Source organism: Mobula birostris, chromosome 10, assembly GCF_030028105.1.
Source record: "Mobula birostris isolate sMobBir1 chromosome 10, sMobBir1.hap1, whole genome shotgun sequence".
Taxonomy (NCBI): Eukaryota; Metazoa; Chordata; class Chondrichthyes; order Myliobatiformes; family Myliobatidae; genus Mobula; species Mobula birostris.
In genome coordinates this window covers 34,328,066-34,348,218 of record NC_092379.1, presented here as the reverse complement: position 1 = coordinate 34,348,218, position 20,153 = coordinate 34,328,066, and the positions used below count along the sequence as shown (strand labels likewise).

Sequence of the window (20,153 nt, the reverse complement as noted above, 5' to 3'; positions counted from 1 at the left end):
CACAGCATCTTCCCTTCAGGCATCAGATTTCTGAACAGTTCATGAAATCATGAGCACTCTTTTGCACTAGTTACTTCATTTTTATTGTAATTTATAGTAAGCTTTTGTAGGCCTTGCACTGTAGTGTTACCACAAAACAGCAACTTTCATTACATACATCAGTGATAATAAACCCAATGCTGAAACACTGACAGACTCAAAATATTCTGAAGCTTTATCTCTCCTCTCCACTTCTCTTTTCCTACTCCCATTCTGGTCACCATCTAACCACTTCTCTTGTCTGCCCATCACCCCCCTCTGGTTCCCCCTTCTCCCATGGTCTACTGTCGTCTTTCTTCAGGCCTGTACCTCTTCCACCTGTCCCCTTCCGGCTTCTCACTTCATTCCCCTCACCCCGGTCTCACTGATCACCTGCCAGCCTCTACTACTCACTGTTCCCCCGCCACCTTATTCTGGCTTCCCTTCCAGTCCCGATGAAGGGACTCAGCCCGAAACATTGAGTTTACTCCCTTCCATAGATGCTGCCGAGCCTACTGAGTTTTTTGTGGGTCATTCAAGATTTCCAGCATCTGCAGAATCTCCTGTGTTTGACATAATTAGTGCACCTAATCAAGGAGCAACTAAACAGGTTCACAAGACTGTGTCTTATTTCCTTTAATGCCAGGTTTGTAGTCCGAGGGTGGGTCACAGCATATAGTTGCCACTCATTCATTGTAACCCTATCCAACATGGGGGGGAGGGGTGTCTTCACCACAGCATAACCCAATCCAATGATCAAACTGGATTTATTAAAAATAGGTATTCACATTTTAATATTCAAAGATTATTAAACATTATTCACTGTTCTCCATCTAAAGAATCTGAATGTGTTGTTTTTCTTGATGTGGAGAAAGCTTTTGATAGGGTGGAGTAGTTTTACTTATTTGAGGTTTTGGAGAGATTTAATTTTGCTACGAGATTTATTTCCTGGATCAAATTGATCTATCAAGCTCCTATGGCTGCGGTTATAACTATCAATCAAAAATCTCCTTACTTTAGACTATACAGAGGTACCCGGCAGGGCTGTCCTCTTAGCCCTTTATTATTTAACTTGGCTTTAGAACCCCTTGCTATTGCTCTTAGAGATTCCAATACTGTTCAGGGTATTACGAGAGGGGACAAAGTACACAAGGTTCATTGTATGCAGATGACCTGTGAGTTTATAATTCAGATCCTAGGAAATCTATTCCTTCTATGCTATCTATATTTTCTGAACTTAGTAGTTTTTCTGGATATAAATTAAATTTATATAAAAGTGACTTATTTCTCATTAATAATTGCTCGGATCAATATCATCAAGTACCTTTTAGTATTGCTAAAAATTACTTACCCTGGTATTAAAATTACTAAACATTTTAAGGACCTATATAATTTCCTTCCATTAATTGACTACACCCAACAAATGCTTTCTAAATGGTCACCTATGATGTTATCATTAATAGGTCAAATTAATGCTATTAAAATGATAGTTTTACCGAAATTCTTATATACATTTCAGGCTGTTCCTAACTTTGTTCCTAAAACGTTTTTTGATAGAATAGATTCTATAATCTTATCTTATATTTGGAATAATAAAAATCCTACATTGAGTAAACCTTTATCACAGAAATTAATAAGGGATGGTGGTATGGCTTTGCCAAATTTTAGAATGTATTATTGGGCAATTAATATTCGATATATTACTTTTTGGATTCATTACTCAGACATACATGAATGTCCTTCATGGTTGGATTTGAAGGAAAACTCGGTGAAGGGGTTCTCTTTGGCCTCTTTACTGGGAGCTCCTCTTCCCTTTTTGTTTTCTAAGATTAGTAGACAAGACTTTAATCCTATTATTAAACATACTTTAAGAATTTGGTTTCAGTTTCGAAGATTTTTTGAGTTAAATAATTTTATTCTTTCAAGTAATATCCATTTTAATTATTTTTTTAAACCATCAATTTTGGATAAGACCTTTTTAATTTGGAAAACCAAGGGAATAACAACTTATTCAGATTTATTTTTACGGGACTGTTTAATGTGTTTTTCTCAGTTAGTGGATAAATATGATTTACCTAATGTACATTTCCTTTGATATTTACAAATTAGGAATTTTTTATGTGGTTTGCTGCCAAATTACCCTTATGCTTATCCACCTAATATGACGGATGTTCTTTTTCAGCTTAAACCACTTCAAAAAGGGTTGATAGTTATAATTTATAAACAGATATTGCATTTACATAGAACATAGAATAGTACAGCACAGTACAGGCCCTTTGGCCCACAATGTTGTGCCAACCCTCAAACCCTGCCTCCCATATAAGCCCCCACCTTAGATTCCTCCATATACCTGTCCAGTAGTCTCTTAAACTTCACTAGTGTACCTGCCTCCACCACTGACTCAGGCAGTGCATTCCATGCACCAACCACTCTCTTAGTAAAAAACCTTCCTCTAATATCCCCCTTGAACTTCCCACACCTTACCTTAAAGCCATGTCCTCTTGTATTGAGCAGTGGTGCCCTGGGGAAGAGGCGCTGGCTATCCACTCTATCTATTCCTCTTATTATCTTGTACACCTCTATCATGTCTCCTCTCATCCTCCTTCTCTCCAAAGAGTAAAGCCCTAGCTCCCTTAATCTCTGATCATAATGCATACTTTCTAAACCAGGCAGCATCCTGGTAAATCTCCTCTGTACCCTTTCCAATGCTTCCACATCCTTCCTATAGTGAGGTGACCAGAACTGGACACAGTACTCCAAGTGTGGCCTAACCAGAGTTTTATAGAGCTGCATCATTACATCACGACTCTTAAACTCTATCCCTCGACTTATGAAAGCTAACACCCCATAAGCTTTCTTAACTACCCTATCCACCTGTGAGGCAACTTTCAGGGATCTGTGAACATGTACCCCGAAATCCCTCTGCTCCTCCACACTACCAAGTATCCTGCCATTTACTTTGTACTCTGCCTTGGAGTCTGTCCTTCCAAAGTGTACCACCTCACACTTCTCCGGGTTGAACTCCATCTGCCACTTCTCAGCCCACTTCTGCATCCTATCAATGTCTCTCTGCAATCTTTGACAATCCTCTACACTATCTGCAACACCACCAACCTTTGTGTCATCTGCAAACTTGCCAACCCACCCTTCTACCCCCACATCCAGGTCATTAATAAAAATCACGAAAAGTAGAGGTCCCAGAACAGATCCTTGTGGGACACCACTAGTCACAATCCTCCAATCTGAATCCCTCCACCACCACCCTCTGCCTTCTGCAGGCAAGCCAATTCTGAATCCACCTGGCCAAACTTCCCTGGATCCAATGCCTTCTAACTTTCTGAATAAGCCTACCGTGTGGAACCTTGTCAAATGCCTTACTAAAATCCATATAGATCACATCCACTGCACTACCCTCATCTATATGCCTGGTCACCTCCTCAAAGAACTCTATCAGGCTTGTTAGACACAATCTGCCCTTCATAAAGCCATGCTGACTGTCGCTGATCAGACCATGATTCTCTAAATGCCTATAGATCCTATCTCTACGAATCTTTTCCAACAGCTTTCCCACCACAGACGTAAGGCTCACTGGTCTATAATTACCCGGACTATCCCTACTACCTTTTTTGAACAAGGGAACAACATTCGCCTCCCTCCAATCCTCCGGTACCATTCCCGTAGACAACGAGGATATAAAGATCCTAGCCAGAGGCTCAGCAATCTCTTCTCTCACCTCGTGGAGCAGCCTGGGGAATATTCTGTCAGGCCCCGGGGACTTATCTGTCCTAATGTATTTTAACAACTCCAACACCTCCTCTCCCTTAATATCAACATGCTCCAGAACATCAACCTCATTCATATTGTCCTCACCATCATCAAGTTCCCTCTCATTGGTGAATACCGAAGAGAAGTATTCATTGAGGACCTCGCTCACTTCCACGGCCTCCAGGCACATCTTCCCACCTTTATCTCTAATCGGTCCTACCTTCACTCCTGTCATCCTTTTTTAATTCACATAATTGAAGAATGCCTTGGAGTTTTCCTTTACCCTACTTGCCAAGGCCTTCTCATGCCCCCTTCTTGCTCTTCTCAGCCCCTTCTTAAGCTCCTTTCTTGCTTCCCTATATTCCTCAATAGACCCATCTGATCCTTGCTTCCTAAACCTCATGTATGCTGCCTTCTTCCACCTGACTAGATTTTCCACCTCACTTGTCACCCATGGTTCCTTCACCCTACTATTCTTTATCTTCCTCACCGGGACAAATTTATCCCTTACATCCCGCAAGAGATCTCTAAACATCAACCACATGTCCATAGTACATTTCCCTGCAAAAACATCATCCCAATTCACACCCGCAAGTTCTAGCCTTATAGCCTCATAATTTGCCTTTCCCCAATTAAAAATTTTCCTGTCCTCTTTGATTCTATCCTTTTCCATGATAATTATAAAGGCCAGGGAGCCGTGGTCACTGTCCCCCAGATGCTCACCCACTGAGAGATCTGTGACCTGACCTGGTTCATTACCTAGTACTAGGTCTAGTATGGCATTCCCCCGGTTGGCTTGTCCACATACTGTGACAGGAATCCATCCTGGACACACTTAACAAATTCTGCCCCATCTAAACCCTTGGAACTAATCAGGTGCCAATCAATATTAGGGAAGTTAAAGTCACCCATGATAACAACCCTGTTATTTTTGCACCTTTCCAAAATCTGCCTCTCAATCTGCTCCTCCGTATCTCTGTTGCTACCAGGGGGCCTATAGAATACCCCGAGTAGAGTAACTGCTCCCTTCCTGTTCCTGACTTCCACCCATATTGACTCAAAACAGGATCCTGCTACATTACCCACTCTTTCTGTAGCTGTAACAGTATCCCTGACCAGTAATGCCACCCCTCCTCCCCTTTTTCCACCCTCACTATCCCTTTTAAAGCACTGAAATCCAGGAATATTGAGAATCCATTTCTGCCCTGGCGCCAGCCAAGTCTCCGTAATGGCCACTACATCATAATTCCATGTATGTATCCAAGCTCTCAGTTCATCACCTTTGTTCCTGATGCTTCTTGCATTGAGGTACACACATTTCAGCCCTTCTACCTCACTGTCTTTACACCGTTTATTCTGCTTCTCTTTCCTCAAAGTCTCTCTGTATGTTAGATCTGGCTTTACTCCATGCACTTCTTTCACTGCTCTATCGCTCTGAGTCCCATCCCCCTTGCAAATTAGTTTAAACGCTCCTGAACCATGCTAGCAAACCTACCTGCAAGGATATTGCTCCCCCTTGAATTCAGGTGCAACCCATCCAATCTGTACAGGTCCCACCTTCCCCAGAAGAGATCCCAATGATCTCAAAATCTAAATCCCTACTCCCTGCACCAACTCCTCAGCCACGCATTCAACTGCCATCTCCTCCAATTCTTTCCATCTCTGTCACGTAGCACTGGCAGCAATCCTGAGAACGCCACCCTTGAGGTCCTGTTCTTCAGCTTCCTGCCTAATTCCCGGAACTCACACTTCAGGACCTTATCCCTCTTCCTGCCTATGTCGTTGGTCCCAACATGTATCACGATTTCTGGTTGCTTTCCCTCTCGTACCAGGATGTCATGCACCCGGTCAGAGACATCCCGGACCCTGGCAACCGGGAGGCAACAAACCATGTGGGTGTCCTTCTCACATCCACAAAATCTCCTGTCTGCTCCCCTGACTATACAGTCTCCAATGACGACAGCTCTCCTCTTCTCCATCCCACCCTTCTGCACCACAGGGTCAGACTCAGTGCCGGAGGCCCTGCCACCGTGGCTCACACCTGGTCGGTCGTCCCCGCCGACAGTATCCAGGACGGTAAACTTATTATTCAGGGGAATGGCTACAGGGGTGCTCTGCACTACCTGTCTGCTCACCTTCGCTTTCCCCCCTCTGACTGTCAGCCAGCGACCTGCTTCCGACTACCTGTGACTACCTCCCTGTAGCTCTCATCTATGACTGCCTCATTCTCCCTTATGAGTCGAAGGCCATTCAGCTGCTGCTCCAGATTCCTTACACGGTCTTCCAGATCGCCCAGCCGTATGCACTTCTGGCAGATGTGACTCTGCGGGAGAGGGGCGTTCCCCCAAGACTGCCACATCTCATATGAGAGGCACATCACCATCTCAGGAGACATTGTAAAATCTAACTGCGAGCTAGCTTGTCCTCCGCCTCTCCTCGTCGAAGCCTCTTGAGTCAAAGCCTCAAGGCTCCACTCCTTCGCTGGCCCACTGACTACGAATGATATCTAACGATAAAATTAAACGTGCCTGGGAACTGGAAGATCAAGAGTCAGTTTCAAATAATCAATGGAGTAAAATTCTTCATTTGGTTAATAACTCATCTATTTGTGCCCATCATTCCTTGATACAGTTCAAAGTAGTGCATCGGGGCCATATGTCAAAGGATAAACTAGCATGTATTTTTTCCAATATCCATCCTATTTGTGACAGATCTAATAGTGAGGTGGCCACTTTAACTTGAATGTTTTGGTCTTGTATAAAGCTGGTCTGGAGAGATGTTTTTAAAATATTATCAAAAGTCCTGGATCTGGACCTACAACCTAATTTACTTACAGCAATATTTGGGATTACCCCATCAAAATCAGGAAATATTCCTATTTCTGTTCAATGTATGATAGCCTTTTCAACTTTATTGGCTAGGAGAGCCATTTTACTGAAGTGGAAGGATTCTAATCCACCTACGGTCTTTTATTGGCTCTCCTCCATTATATCCTGTTTAAGTTTAGAGAAAATAAGAAGTCAGACATTTGATACACACTTTAAATTTGAGCAAATCTTGTGACCTTTTATTCAATATTTTCATTTGATTTGATTTATTACTCTTCCAATTTTTTTTGAAGTTTTAGATTTGATCAGGAATTCTTTCTTTTTCTTTTCTAGTCATATCCTCAGAATGGAGTGCCCAGTCCCTTTTTTTTCGTATAGTGTAGTAGGGTTTTTCTTCTCATTTAAAATTTAAAGTTTTTTTTTCTTTCCTCTTCATGAACTGATAAGAGGAGAATTGCTGTTTTCATTTTTATTATATATTATACACCAGCTTAACACTATGTATGATTTTGATAATGTCTATTTTAATCTCTGTTTGTACAGTTATTGATACACATATTTGAGATAATTCTCCTCGTTTGTATTTATGTTCCTTTTAAATCAATAAAAAGATTATTAACGAAAGAAAGAACCCTGTCCGACATGGGGGGGGGTCTTCACCACACCACAACCCTGTCCGACATTGGGGGGGGGGGGAATCTTCACCATACCACAACCCTGTCCGACATTGGGGGGGGGGGGTCTTCACCACACCACAACCCTGTCCGACATGGGGGGGGGGGTCTTCACCACACCACAACCCTGTCCGACATGGGGGGGGGGTCTTCACCACACCACAACCCTGTCCGACATTGGGGGGGGGGGGGGGAATCTTCACCATACCACAACCCTGTCCAACATGGGGGGGGGGGCGGGGAGAGGTGGATCTTCACACCACAACCCTGTCTGACATGGGGGGCATCTTCACCACACCACAACCCTGTCCGACATGGGGGGGGGGGGAGGTGGATCTTCACACCACAACCCTGTCTGACATGGGGGGCATCTTCACCACACCACAACCCTGTCCGACATGGGGGGGGGGGGGTCATCTTCACCACACCACAACCCTGTCCGACATGGGGGGGGCGTGTCTTCACCACACCATAACTATCCAGGATGTGGCTCAACACCTTTCACACAATGTTAATTAGGCCTGAGGTACAAATGCTAACGTCACCAGTGACATGAATAGAAAGCCACCAGCTTGCCGTAGGGTTAATAGAAGGTAAAGAGGAGTGATTAAACAAAAACCTGACTCAGTGAGACCAAGGAACTGATTGTGCACTTCAGGAAGGGGAAGTCAGGAGAACATACTCCAGTTCTCATTGAGGGGACAGCAGTGGAAAGGGTGAGCACTTTCCCCTCTCCTTTCTTCATCTCTCTGACCACATGGGTTTGTAAGGTCTATTACAAACCCATGGACTCTTGTAGCTAACTGGACTAGACTTCCTCCCACCCCAGTACTTGCAAAAACACCATCCCCTTTCTCTCAATTCCTCTGTCTCTGCCACATCTGCTCTCAGGATGGGGCTTTTCATTCTAGAACGAAGGGCATGTCCTCCTTTTTCAAAGAAAGGGACTTCCCTTTCTCTACCATCGCTACCCTCAACCACATCTCTTCCATTTCACTCACATTTGCTCTTACCCCATCATCCCGCCACCCTATCAGGGATAGGGGTCCTCTTGTCCTCACCTACCACCCCACCAGCCTCTGCATCCAGCACACAATTCTCTGCAACTTCCACCATCTCCAGCGGGATCCTACCACCAAACATCTTTCCCCCACCACCCCAACTTCCTGCTTTCCACAGGAATCACCTCCTCTGTGGCACCCCTGTCCATTTGTCCCTCCCTACTGATCTCCCTCCTGGAACTTATCCTTGCAAGGAGAACAAGTGCTACACCTACCCCTACACTTCCTCCTCACTAATATTCAGGCCCCAAACAGTCCTTCCAGGTGAGGGGACACTTCTTCTGAGTCTGTTGGGGTCTATACTGTGTCTGGTGCTCCCAGTGTGGCCTCCTGTATATCAGTGACACCTAATGTAGATTGAAAGACAATTTCACTGAGCACCTACGCCCGTCAACTAGAAAAAGTGGGATCTCCCAGTGGCCACCCATTTTAATTCCACTTCCCATTCCCATATGTCCATCCGTGGCCTCCTCCACTGTCATGATGAGGCCACACTCATGCTGGAGGAACAGCACCATATATTTTTGGGTAGCCCCCAACCTGATGGCATGAACATCAATTTCTCAAACTTCTGGTAATGTACCCCGCCCCCTCACCACTTCCCATCTCCCTTTTCCTCTCTCACTTTATCTCCTTGCCTGCCCATTGCCTCTCCCTTTTTCTTTTCCATGGTCTTCTGTCCTCTTCTATCAGACTCACCCTTCTCCAGCCCTGTATCTTTTTCAGCAATCAACCCCAACTCTTACCACCCCTCCCCCTCAGTTTCAGCTATCACCTTGTGTTTCTCCCTCCCCTCTTCCTCCCCCCCCCACCTTATAAATGTACCCCTCATCTTTTTTTCCTCCAGGCCTGCTGAAGGGTTTCGGCCTGAAATGTCAACTGTGCTCCACCCCCCCCCCCCCCATTGATGCCTGGCCTGAGTTCCTCCAGCAATTTGTGTTGATTGGATTTCCAGCATCTGCAGATTTCCTCTTGTTAGCAGTTTTAATATCATGGGTGTCAACATTCTTGGCATCAGATGTCTCACAAGCAAGAAGCATGAGGGTTCGTGGGGCCAGAGCTCAAGCCTGGAGTTTGGGGGTCCGTCGTCAGGGGGCAATTTATCCTGAGCCCAATATATTGATGTAATTCAAGTTTAACCATCATTCAACTTTACGTGGTTACAGCCAAGTGAGGCAGCGTTATTCTGGAGCGAAGGTATTACAAAGAGAGCATGCCATGGCTGTACTTCATTATGAGCTTGAGGAGATTAGGCCGGTCAAAGACTCTAGCAAATTTCTAAAGATGTACTGTGGACAACATTCTAACTGATTGCATCACCATCTAATATCGGTGCACCAATGCAGAGGATCAGAGAGAGGTTGTAAACTCAGCCAGGTCCATCATGGGTACTAGCTTCAAACATGATGCCTCAAGTCCTTTGCAACTTTGATTTCTGAATTTGTTCCCCATTTAGAAAACAGATTCAGAATCAGGTTCAATACCACCAGGATACATTGACAGATTTGTTAAATTAGCAGCAGCAGTACAAAGCAATCCATGATCAATATAGAAAAAATAAATTAATCAAAGCATATGATTTAAATATTGGTAGAAGCAATTTGAGACAGAAAAGCTTTCACGCAGAATAAGGAAGGAATCTGGAACCTATTGTCCAAAAGAGCAGTAGAAGCAGGGACCGGGACTCAGTGCTGGGAGATGGGCTTAAGCTGGGTAACTGTGATCTGGCAGGAACACGATGGGCTGTAAAGGACACAGTTCTGATTTTAAAGTTGAAAAAGATTAGCTTTAATTCTCAAAGTACATTGAAACATACAATGAAATGCACCATCCACGTCAACAACTGACATAGCTGGAGGACGGGGACAGCTCGGAAGTATCACCAAAAAAAGCACGCCCACAACTTACTAACACAAACCTATGCGCCTTTGGACTATGGGAGGAACCCAGAGCATCCGGAGGAAACCCAGTCACAGGGTGAACACACAAATACCTCAGAGACAGCAGTAGGAATTGACCCTTGATCTTCTGATCTCTTGGGCTGTAAGGCATTACACTAAATGCTACGATAGGGTGGTTCACAGCTCTATAAAACCCTAGTTAGCCTATGCTTAGGTTATTACTCTCACTTCTGGTCGCCTCATAACATTAAGGACGAGCAAGCTTTAGAGAGGGTACAGAGATTTACCAGCATGCTACTGCGATTACAGGGCACATCTTATGAGGATCGGTTGAGTGAGTTAGGGCTTTTCTCTTTGGAGCAGAGATGATAGGTGACTTGGAGGAGTACAAGATGGTAAGTGGCATAACGAACAACCAGTGACTTTTTCTCAGGGAGGAGTGGCAAATACAACAGGGCATAATTTTAAAATGATTGGAAGAAAGAATAAGGGAGATGCCAGAGTTTTTACTTTATTTATTTAACACAGTAGTGGCTGCATGGAACACATTGCCACGGGTGGTGGTAGAGGCAGATACACAAGACACTCTTATAAGGGATATGGATTAAAGAAAACCAGAGGCCTATGTAATATTGACCTTGGAGCAGTCGGTACACCACCAGGGGAGGAAGGGTTTGCTCCAAACATAGGACCTTGAAGTTGAGTGTGGAGGGCTGCTTGTGGCACTCTGCTGTTCATGTTTTGCACAGTCAAGTGCAACTAACTGATGACTCCTGGTGTGGAGCACAACTTCTCTCCCGCTTCATGTCACAATCTCTACACTCTCTTCAACACCCTTTCAGCAGAACCATTTGGTGAAATGAGGCAACAAGCATTCTACTAGAAGCAGTGAATAACTGTAACATGAAACATTCTGCAGATGCTGGAAATCCACAGAAATGTTCAAAATGCTGGAGGAACTCAGCAGGTCAGGCAGCATCTATGGAGAGATTCAAACTAACAGTTGATACTTCAAACCAAGACCCTTCATCAGCAGTTAATGTGATCCAGCAGCAGTCCACTACATTTCCCTTCCACATCCCTCCCACCAAAGGTTTCACCAGCCACATGCTCCTTGCAATCTTTTTATTTAACATACTGTTGCCTGTTGGCAAATACAATCTTTAGGTAGTTGCAAGTCTTGAAACACCACAATGCACATTGTCATTAAATATAATTCAGAATTCTAACATTTGAATAAAATTTTATTTGACAGTGACATTATGATGGCAAACACATACAATTATAAAACTCTTGTGCCTAAACTGAGCACCAGGTCGTCAAGTCTTCCCCCACCCTTTGCCCAACTCTCCCTTCTATTTCAAAATCCTCGCTGGTTGAAACCTTTGATCTCCAAAGCCCAAGGTACTTTTACCTGTAAATCAAAATGGATTCCACAGCAAAGGAAGAACTCAATGCCACCATGCCATTGTGGAGGAACCCACGGGTGAACATGGCTGTGGGCTTGTGACACACAGATGAATCTTCACAGAAAATGAAAAGATGTCTGGGAAGAAACCTGTCACTTTTTCCATCCCCCTGCAACCTTGCAGGGCTTTCCAGAGGCTCCGTTTGATTGTCACACAAGCTTACTCTTGTACAGAAGTCCACAAGACACGGACACTATCCCTGGGAGATCAACTGTGTCTAGAAGGAACATTGACAGCAGGCAGGAAAAACTAGAGGGTTTTTATGTGATAAGTGAGTTAGGAGGCAACAAAAAGTAGGGAATATTGGATGTTAATTGAAGGTATTTTCACTCAAGGTCTTGGCCTCTTGCCCTCAACAGACGTACATCCCATTCCATACAAGATTAGGACTTTTCCCCATAGAAAAACCCAGGACAGTGTACTGTTCTCCAGTGAGATGAGATCCCATATTGCCACTTCTTCCAAGATTTAACATTTTTGAATACAAATCCTACCTCTACTCAGTTAGATGATAGTGAAGCTTGCCACATGCTCCAGTGTTACCAGTGGGAACTGAGCCTCCCAGTCGATGACACTGAACAAACAGCAACAGGCTACATATGAAGGGGCAATCACAAAACAACTCTTGTGCTGGTCACAGTACTCTTCATTTCTTTCCTAGAGGAACATCACTGTCTATCACCAAGCAAACAGGCAACACAAGCATCTCAACAACTGTCAAATTGCAGGAACCTTGAAAGATGCACACTAAGAAATTTTCATTTTAATAATGACTTTCTCAGCATTGGGAAGCTTCAAGGTGTGTCCAAGTAATGAGGAGCTGTTGAATAATACAAGAATCAAGATCCTGAAGCAGCATGAAAGGATAGAGGCTGTTGGGGGTGAAGTGATGAACACTGGATAGGACACCAGGAAGAACACTCAGTTCTTTAGGGGAACCAGTATGTTCAGCTGGCTGGCGGTTTAACTCTGCAACTAGGGAGCAGGATTTTAAAGGGATTGTAGTTAATGATTGCTGGCCTTAGCACAAGAGATTCTGCAGATGCTGGGAATCCAGAGCAACACACACAAAATGCTGGAGGACCTTGGCAGGTCAAGCAGCAATCTATGGAAAGGAATAAACAGTTGACGTTTTGGGCAGAGACCCTTCTTCAGGACTGGAAAGGAAGGGAAAGACACCAGAATAAAAAAGGTTAGGGGGAGAGGAAGGAGTACAGTGTAGAATTGATAGGTGAAGCCAGGCAGGTGGGAAAGGTAAAATGCTGGATAAGGAATCTGATAGGAGAGGAGAGTGGACCATGGGAGAAAGGGAAGGAGAAACACCAGGAGTAAGTGATAGGCAGGTGAGAAGAGGTAAGAGGCCGGAGTGGGGAATAGAGGAAGAGGGAAGAGGAGAGGAAAAGGAAAAAAGAAAAAGGGTCACTGGAAGGAGAAATCAATGTAAATTAGGGGACTGCTTTGTCAAGCACCTCTGCTTTATCTGCCCAAAGAGGCCAATCCCCCATTCTCATTCCAACATGTCGGTCCACGGTACCCTTGTTTGCCATGATGAGGCCTCTCTCAGGATGGGGAGTAATACCTCATTCAATCTAGCTATCCTCCAACGTGATGGCATGAACAATGATTTCTGAATTTCTTCCCCCCCCTCCTCCCCAACCTTCCCTCTTCTTCTATTCCCCACTCTGGCCTCTTACCTATTCTCCTCGCCTGCCTACTACATCCCTCTGCTGTCCGTCCTTCTCCCCCTTCTCTCACGAACCACTCTGCTCTCCTATCTGTTTCCTCTTCTCCAGCCCTTTACCTTTCCCACCTGGCTTCACCTATCAACTTCTAGCCTGTCCCCACCCCCCCAGCTTTTTATTCTGGTGCCTTCCCCAATCCTTTCCAGTCCTGATGAATGATCTCAGCTCCTCCAGCGTTTTGTAAGGATAGCCTGTTTGTTCAGAGATATGTGTGGCCCCCAAAACTAGCTTAACCACAGATCACAAAAGAGAAAATTAATCAGGGTCACACTAAGGCAGAACATAGAGAAGCCAAAGTACATATCTGTAGCCTCCTCTGAAAACATTCTTTACATTTTAATGACAGGATCCTTTCTACCAGTTGGTAGGTGGACACTAGAAATCTTCACAGTGTTGGAGAACCGGTTTGGGGTAGTGAAGGGAGCAGAAACATTTCTTTCGCAGCCTTTGATGTGTAGAGACTGGAAAACATATTAGCCACTTTGTGTGCAGCAAGCTATGAAAAGCAGCACTGTAACCAATGTTCCCCTGATTCTTTTCACAGCTGTGCAGACCAACCATTGCTCTGAGCAGGAAAAATGGCGTGGCACTTTAATAAAACATTAAGCGGTATAAAAGGTTCGAGCTGCATGGCAACAAAGGCCATGTACGGGCGCGTTTCAGTTACTGCCTGGCTATGCACTCACGCAGCTTAGAGGGAACAGTGGTTGTAAAAACCAAGCTATTTGTTTTTTAGTCTGAAAATGTAACAAAAGGACTGATGTTGGAAAATCTGAAATAAAATGAAAAAATATTGGATACACTCAACATCCACACAGAAAGGAACAATTCATCAGATCATTTGAGCTAACATATTAACCCTGTTTCTTTCTCCGCAGATGCTGCCCAACCCTGTTGAGTGTTTCCAGCATTTTTTCTGGTTTTATTATAGCTTTTTTGTGGCATTAGCTGATGGACAAATGTTGGCTCAGGAGACTGGGGGCAGCTCCTCTGTTCCTCCTCAAATTATAGCCCAGGGAATTGCCTACAGGCAGAGTGCAGACTAGACCTTTGTTTAACATCTCGTAAAACGCTGCAACACCAACAGTGCCAGACAGGGAATCTCAGGCTGAAGTTTGCTGGCTGTCTGTTGGGAATGGATGGATGGATTTGAACCTCCAACTTCCTGACCTGGAGGTAGAGTGGTACACAAACCATAAGTGTCACCATGACGTTGGAAAGGAAAGGCTTACAGAGTAAAACTGAGATCTGAACAGACATTTCTCCCGATTATAACTTATCAATTCTATACCAAAACCTGAGTTATTCTCAATCTAGGGGAATTAATCATGATAAGAACAATTAGTACAACTCCAAACAGAACAATCAGTGGGAGTGGCGAGAGTACTAACTTGGGGCCAGTGTTGGTACATTCTAAAGTCATGGAGCAGGTGGAACATTTTAGGCCACACGAAGCAGATTGTGTTGAAAAATGCAGCTCCTTTTACCACTGCCGAGTGAAGAAGAATGGATATGATATACAGTGCCCTGGTCTCTGCTCTGTAAATTTCTCCTTCCCTCACCCTCTGGTTAGCCATGCTTACCACACTCACCTACTCCTTCAGGTGAGTCTCGTCGTTACAATGGAAATGTTTGACTGAGCTCCTCAAGCCAGGGAAGAAAGTAATGGGGGGACCCAACAGTAAAGGAGTTTCCTGCTGGTTGGATTGGGGTTAAGAGGCTCCCTCCGCAATGGCAAAGCTGGACTGTACAGACCAGATGTTATGGAGTTGTAGATGCCAGGAAAAGTATCTGATTTGTATCTGTCTTCCTACCCTGGTCATTGGTTTTGATTTGAACCCATCGATTTAATCTCCTAATTCAGGCATGTGTGAGAAACTCTAATGAGCTTGTGGGCAGTATGCAAAGTAAAATTCTTTCATTGGAGATGGAAACAAAGCAATGACATGATACACAAAACCAGACTAAAGCAAATTAAGAACATGGACACATCTCTATGGACAGCGTGCATCAATGACAAGGGACCCACCACTGTAGACAGAGAAAGGATGCATCAGCATGAATGACCAAAGAACACTCTTAGCCACCCCATCTGTCCTTTCAGTTCAGTAACTAACATATTTTCCCACTGCCCTGGTACCTTCCTGCAAAAACACACTGCCCAAGCTAACCACTCAGAGTTTAACTGGCCACCATTATGTTACTTTCTGTGGGAGCTTGCTCTGCACAAATAGGCAAGTGTGTTTCCTGAAGTTGTGACTCCATGTTACAGTTTACTTTTCTGTCTAGGAAGCATTTTATAACTCCAAGGATGTGAAAGTTGCTATAGAAGCGCAAGATTGATTGATTGATTTATTTATTTAAAAAGGTCTGCCACCATGGAAGCTACCACAGCTCTTAATCTACAAGGGTGAGTCAGTGGTCAAAGTTACTTCCAGAACCTTCCCTCTCAATGATGGTTCTGTCAGCCCAGGGAACACAATGCTGAGACCCATCTTTCATTGCTTGCTCAAGATCAAAAGGTAATGAAACACCTAGATTAGATTTAATGTAATCTAATACTCCCACATTGGTGGATTTCAGGCTTTATCTCCAAGCACAAAAAACGTACTTCCCATGAATTTAGAGAAAACAGGTTGCCAATTATAGGTTAAGAGCTTTGGTATTCATCCATTCATCATTCAGAAGTGACAGGCGTAACCCTGCTTGCAATACACCAGCCAGACAAAAACCCTAACCAGATGAAACAAGTGAGCATGGAATCAGAAGGCAGTTGAGACATCAACAGCCAATGCTTGAAAGGTTCTGACTGGGATTTGCAGGCAGGAGTCTAGTGGCGCAGAGATAAATGGCTGAAGACAAGAGTTACAATCTGAAGTAGCAAACCATATACCACTGCCAACTAGATATTCCTGCCTATAAAACTACCAAGCATCACAATTTTAATTATATATATACTTTTGGATTTTGCTGATGAAACGTTTGTGATAGTTGAGTTTGGGGGAAGGTGAAGATCAGAACTGAGAAATAGAGTGGAAAACATAGTGGAGGGATTCAGTACCTCATGACTGTTCAAATAAAGCTGGCAATCAGATGACGAACCAGCCACACCTCTTTCCTCCTCTGGCAGTGAAGCAGAGGTCAAGATCAACCACTGGGCTGGTTGAGCAGAAGGGAGGCAGATGAAAGGTGTACGGCAGAAGGGAGGTGGATGAAAGGTGGTTGGCAACAACTAGGATATTAAATTGTTTTATTCAGCAGAGTCTGACTGGTGCAGTGATTCAGGATTTGATTTGAAACCAAACGCTGAAGGGCAAGGATGTATGTCTAAACACAGGCCGTGCATGAGCCATGTGTCTGACAGCTGACTTACACTCCATAACTTAGCACAGCATGGGGCAGGTCACATCATCAAGGGCTGTGGTGCTAGAAAGGTAGAAGACTTGGTTCAGAGATGGCAGATCTAGTGAGGAAGATTAAATTAAACCCTGATGCCATCCCTCCCCACCTGTGGGAGGGATTACTGTCCAAACCAGATGCTCCGATGCTACATCATTCCCAGCTGCAGTAGCGAATTTGCATATGCCATCGGTTTAACATTCGGGTGAGGCTGCAAAAGAAAACATGGGCGTTACCCAGTAAAAATCACTGCCACTCTTTATTGTAATCAGGACACACTGCATCGTCCTTGACTCAACCAGCCTTTTGCAGCGGTTGAAACCAAGGAACCTCCCAACTCTGGTCATAGAATTGGAAAAAGACCCTTCTGCTCATGTGACCATGCTTACCAAGACGTGTACATTCAAGCTAATCCCACTTGATCCATATCCCTCTAAATTCTTGTCATCTACATACCTGACAACATACTTCTAATGTGCAGTACTTGCCTCAACTACTTCCTAGGTAGCACAAAGACCAGAAGCACTGCAGATACTGGAAATCTAAGCAGCACACACAAAATGCTGGAGGAACTCAGCAGGCCAGAAGAAGGGTCTCAGCCCGAAATGTCGACTGTTACTATCTTAGACCATAAAATACAGGAGAAGTAGGCCACTCAGCCCATTGCGTCTGCTCCATCATTCAATCATGGGCTGATCCAATTCTCCAGTCATCCCTACTCCCCTGGCTTCTCCCCATACCCTTTGAAGCCCTGGCTAATCAAGAACCTATTCATCTCTGCCTTAAATGCACCCAATGGCTTGGCCTCCACAGCCACTCGTGGCAACAAATTCCACAGATTTACCACTCTCTGACTAAAGTAATTTCTCCGCATCTCAGTTTTAAAAGGACATCCTTCAATCCTGAAGTCGTGCCCTCTTGTCCTAGACTCCCTTACCATGGGAAATAACTTTGCCATAACTGATCTGTTCAGGCCTTTTAACATTCGGAATGTTTCTATGAGATCGCCCTCATTCTGCTGAACTGCAGGGAATACAGCCCAAGAGCTGCCAGACATTCCTCATACGGTCACCCTTTCATTCCTGGAATCATTCTCGTGAATCTTCTCTGAACCCTCTCCAATGTCAGTATATCCTATAAGGAGCACAAAGGGAGAGAACGCCCAAAACTGCACACGATACTCCAAGTGTGGTATCACAAGCGCCTTATAGAGCCTCAACATCACATCTCTGCTCTTATATTCCATACCTCTAGAAATGAAAGCCAACATTGCATTTGCCTTCTTCACCACCGACTCAACCTGGAGGTTAACCTTTAGGGTACCTTGTCCAAGGATTTATTCAAATACAACACTTTCAGTCCAGTATTTGTTGCTTTCTGTTTTAACTGCACCACACCTCTATTGCCCTGTAACTATGCCTCATCTCCTGCTTGTCCTATCATCTCTGTTGCACGTGTAAGGGGGTTTCGATTTTTATGTTACTGCGGAGGCTAATTAAAATGGCGTTTTTGTTATTGTTAATCTGGGGAGTGCGGCTTTGTTGTGCTTTAACGCTGAGAAAGTTTGCGCTAGCAGCTTATTGTGGTTTAGAGGGTGCTAAGAGGGTGCTATTAACCAATTGGGATAGTTGTTATGGTTTTGGTGTATTTGAAGATACTGTATGCGCGGGGTTTTGGGGGAGAAGGCGGGAGAGCGAGACAGAGGATGGACCAGGTGCTGTGAGTCCGCTAACGGGGTCGGACCCCGAGCGGGACGTTCGGCAAGGAGACGGAGACGGACTCGTGTGGAGCGTCTGGTCGACCACCGTTGTTGGTCCCAGGCGGCCGGTCGAGGTGGTCCGAGGGGTCACAGGGTGAAGAAGAAGGTCCTTGAGCTCCAACGGTTTTTGTGCACGAAAAGATTGAATTTTGATAAGTGTGGCGCCTTTTATTTTCCTTTTATATTTTATTCTCTTTTAATTATATAGTTCCAGTAATATCTATAAACTGTAAATCATTTAATTGCATCTGGTGTAAAGTCTGTTATTTGGGCGGGGTGGGGTACCTCACACAGCATCCACACAAACGAATTACCCAGTTTGGCGGGGCCGAGGCTGTTTCCCTAGACGACAGCGAGCCGAGCGACCCTGAGGGTGGCCAGGGGGGCTACATTGTGGGGGCTTTGTCCGGGATGCTTGAGTCTGTTGGTATGCTGTGTGGGTGCCCTGATTAAATCTGTAATGTGTGTCTCTGTGGGTTATTTGCTGTTGATTGCTGTATGCATTGTGGGTGCGGTCTTTGTTCGAGTTCAGACTAGCATTGACGAGTTAGAGGTGGCACTCGGGGCTGTCCATGCAGTTGGGAGAGAGAGGAAAGAGTGGTCTGATTTGGAGGTAGAGTCTGCGAATAAATGTTCTAGCTCTGGCAGGCTCCGCCTGGCACTGGGGATAGTGTCCACCCCAGGAGGGGCGGAGACGTGCGAGACGTGGGCGGAGCGGATCTCTCAGTTGTTAGATGAGTGGCAGTGCTTGGTTGAGGGAGAGCGACAGGGATTGGTTGAAAGTTTGAGTAGGCGGGCTGGTGACGGTGTGAGAGCTGTCAGGTTCACTTACACCGTAGTGACAGCTGTCAGTTATTTGAAAGAGGGGGGAAAGTTTTCAGTGGGTCTTCTCTGGCGAGGAGGGCGGCTAAATTGCTTGTAGTGCCAGGGGGATCATTTCAGGGGATCAGTTGTTCAGCTGATCAGAGAGGTGTCGGGAAACTTAGTGGAGGCCCAGTGGGGGTACGGCCTGCGGTCTCTGGGGAAACACGTTCCTAGCAATGTACCACTGAACTTCCGCAAGGAAAAGACCCTATTCCTGAAGGCTTGGAGGGGCCACGCCCCAGGGTGTCGCTATGGATAGAGAGAAGCGATGCTAATGCTATCCTCCACCCCGGCGCACAGATCAAGTTGTTGGACAGTTCGTTTTACAACCGGTGTCTGAAGCATTTACCCTTGACAACCGCAAGGGCACCGGAGACTTTGGGTACTAGTGGTAGTAGTTATCCAGAAGACAATGATTGGTTAATGACCCTGGAGTTCATGGAGGCATTTTCTGGGCACCCAGCGTGTCGAGTTGCTTCTGAGAACGTGTGTAGCAGCCTTGAGCTGGTACCGAATTTAAACGAGACCCAGCGGTGGTACGGCTTGGGGAAAGTAGCTGAGGGTGAGACCCTCTTAGTAGATGCTCCGAACCACCACGAGGGAGGGGAGTTGACCGCTGAAGACACCTCAGTGAGAGAGAGGTCGCGGCAACTGGACCCTGGCGGCATGGAAG

At 45.1% G+C, this 20,153-nt stretch overlaps 1 protein-coding gene across 1 annotated transcript in view; it reads right to left on the bottom strand.

Moving 5' to 3' along the window:
• Nucleotides 1-11,357: 11,357 nt before the first annotated feature.
• The window catches only part of ppp5c (protein phosphatase 5, catalytic subunit), an 89,715-nt gene continuing 80,919 nt past the window's right edge, over nt 11,358-20,153 (bottom strand). Inside the window, exon 13 of the mRNA XM_072270145.1 lies at nt 11,358-17,068. Within this exon, the coding sequence (XP_072126246.1) occupies nt 17,006-17,068 (63 nt within the window). The 3' untranslated portion in view covers nt 11,358-17,005. The remainder of the gene's footprint in view (nt 17,069-20,153) is intronic.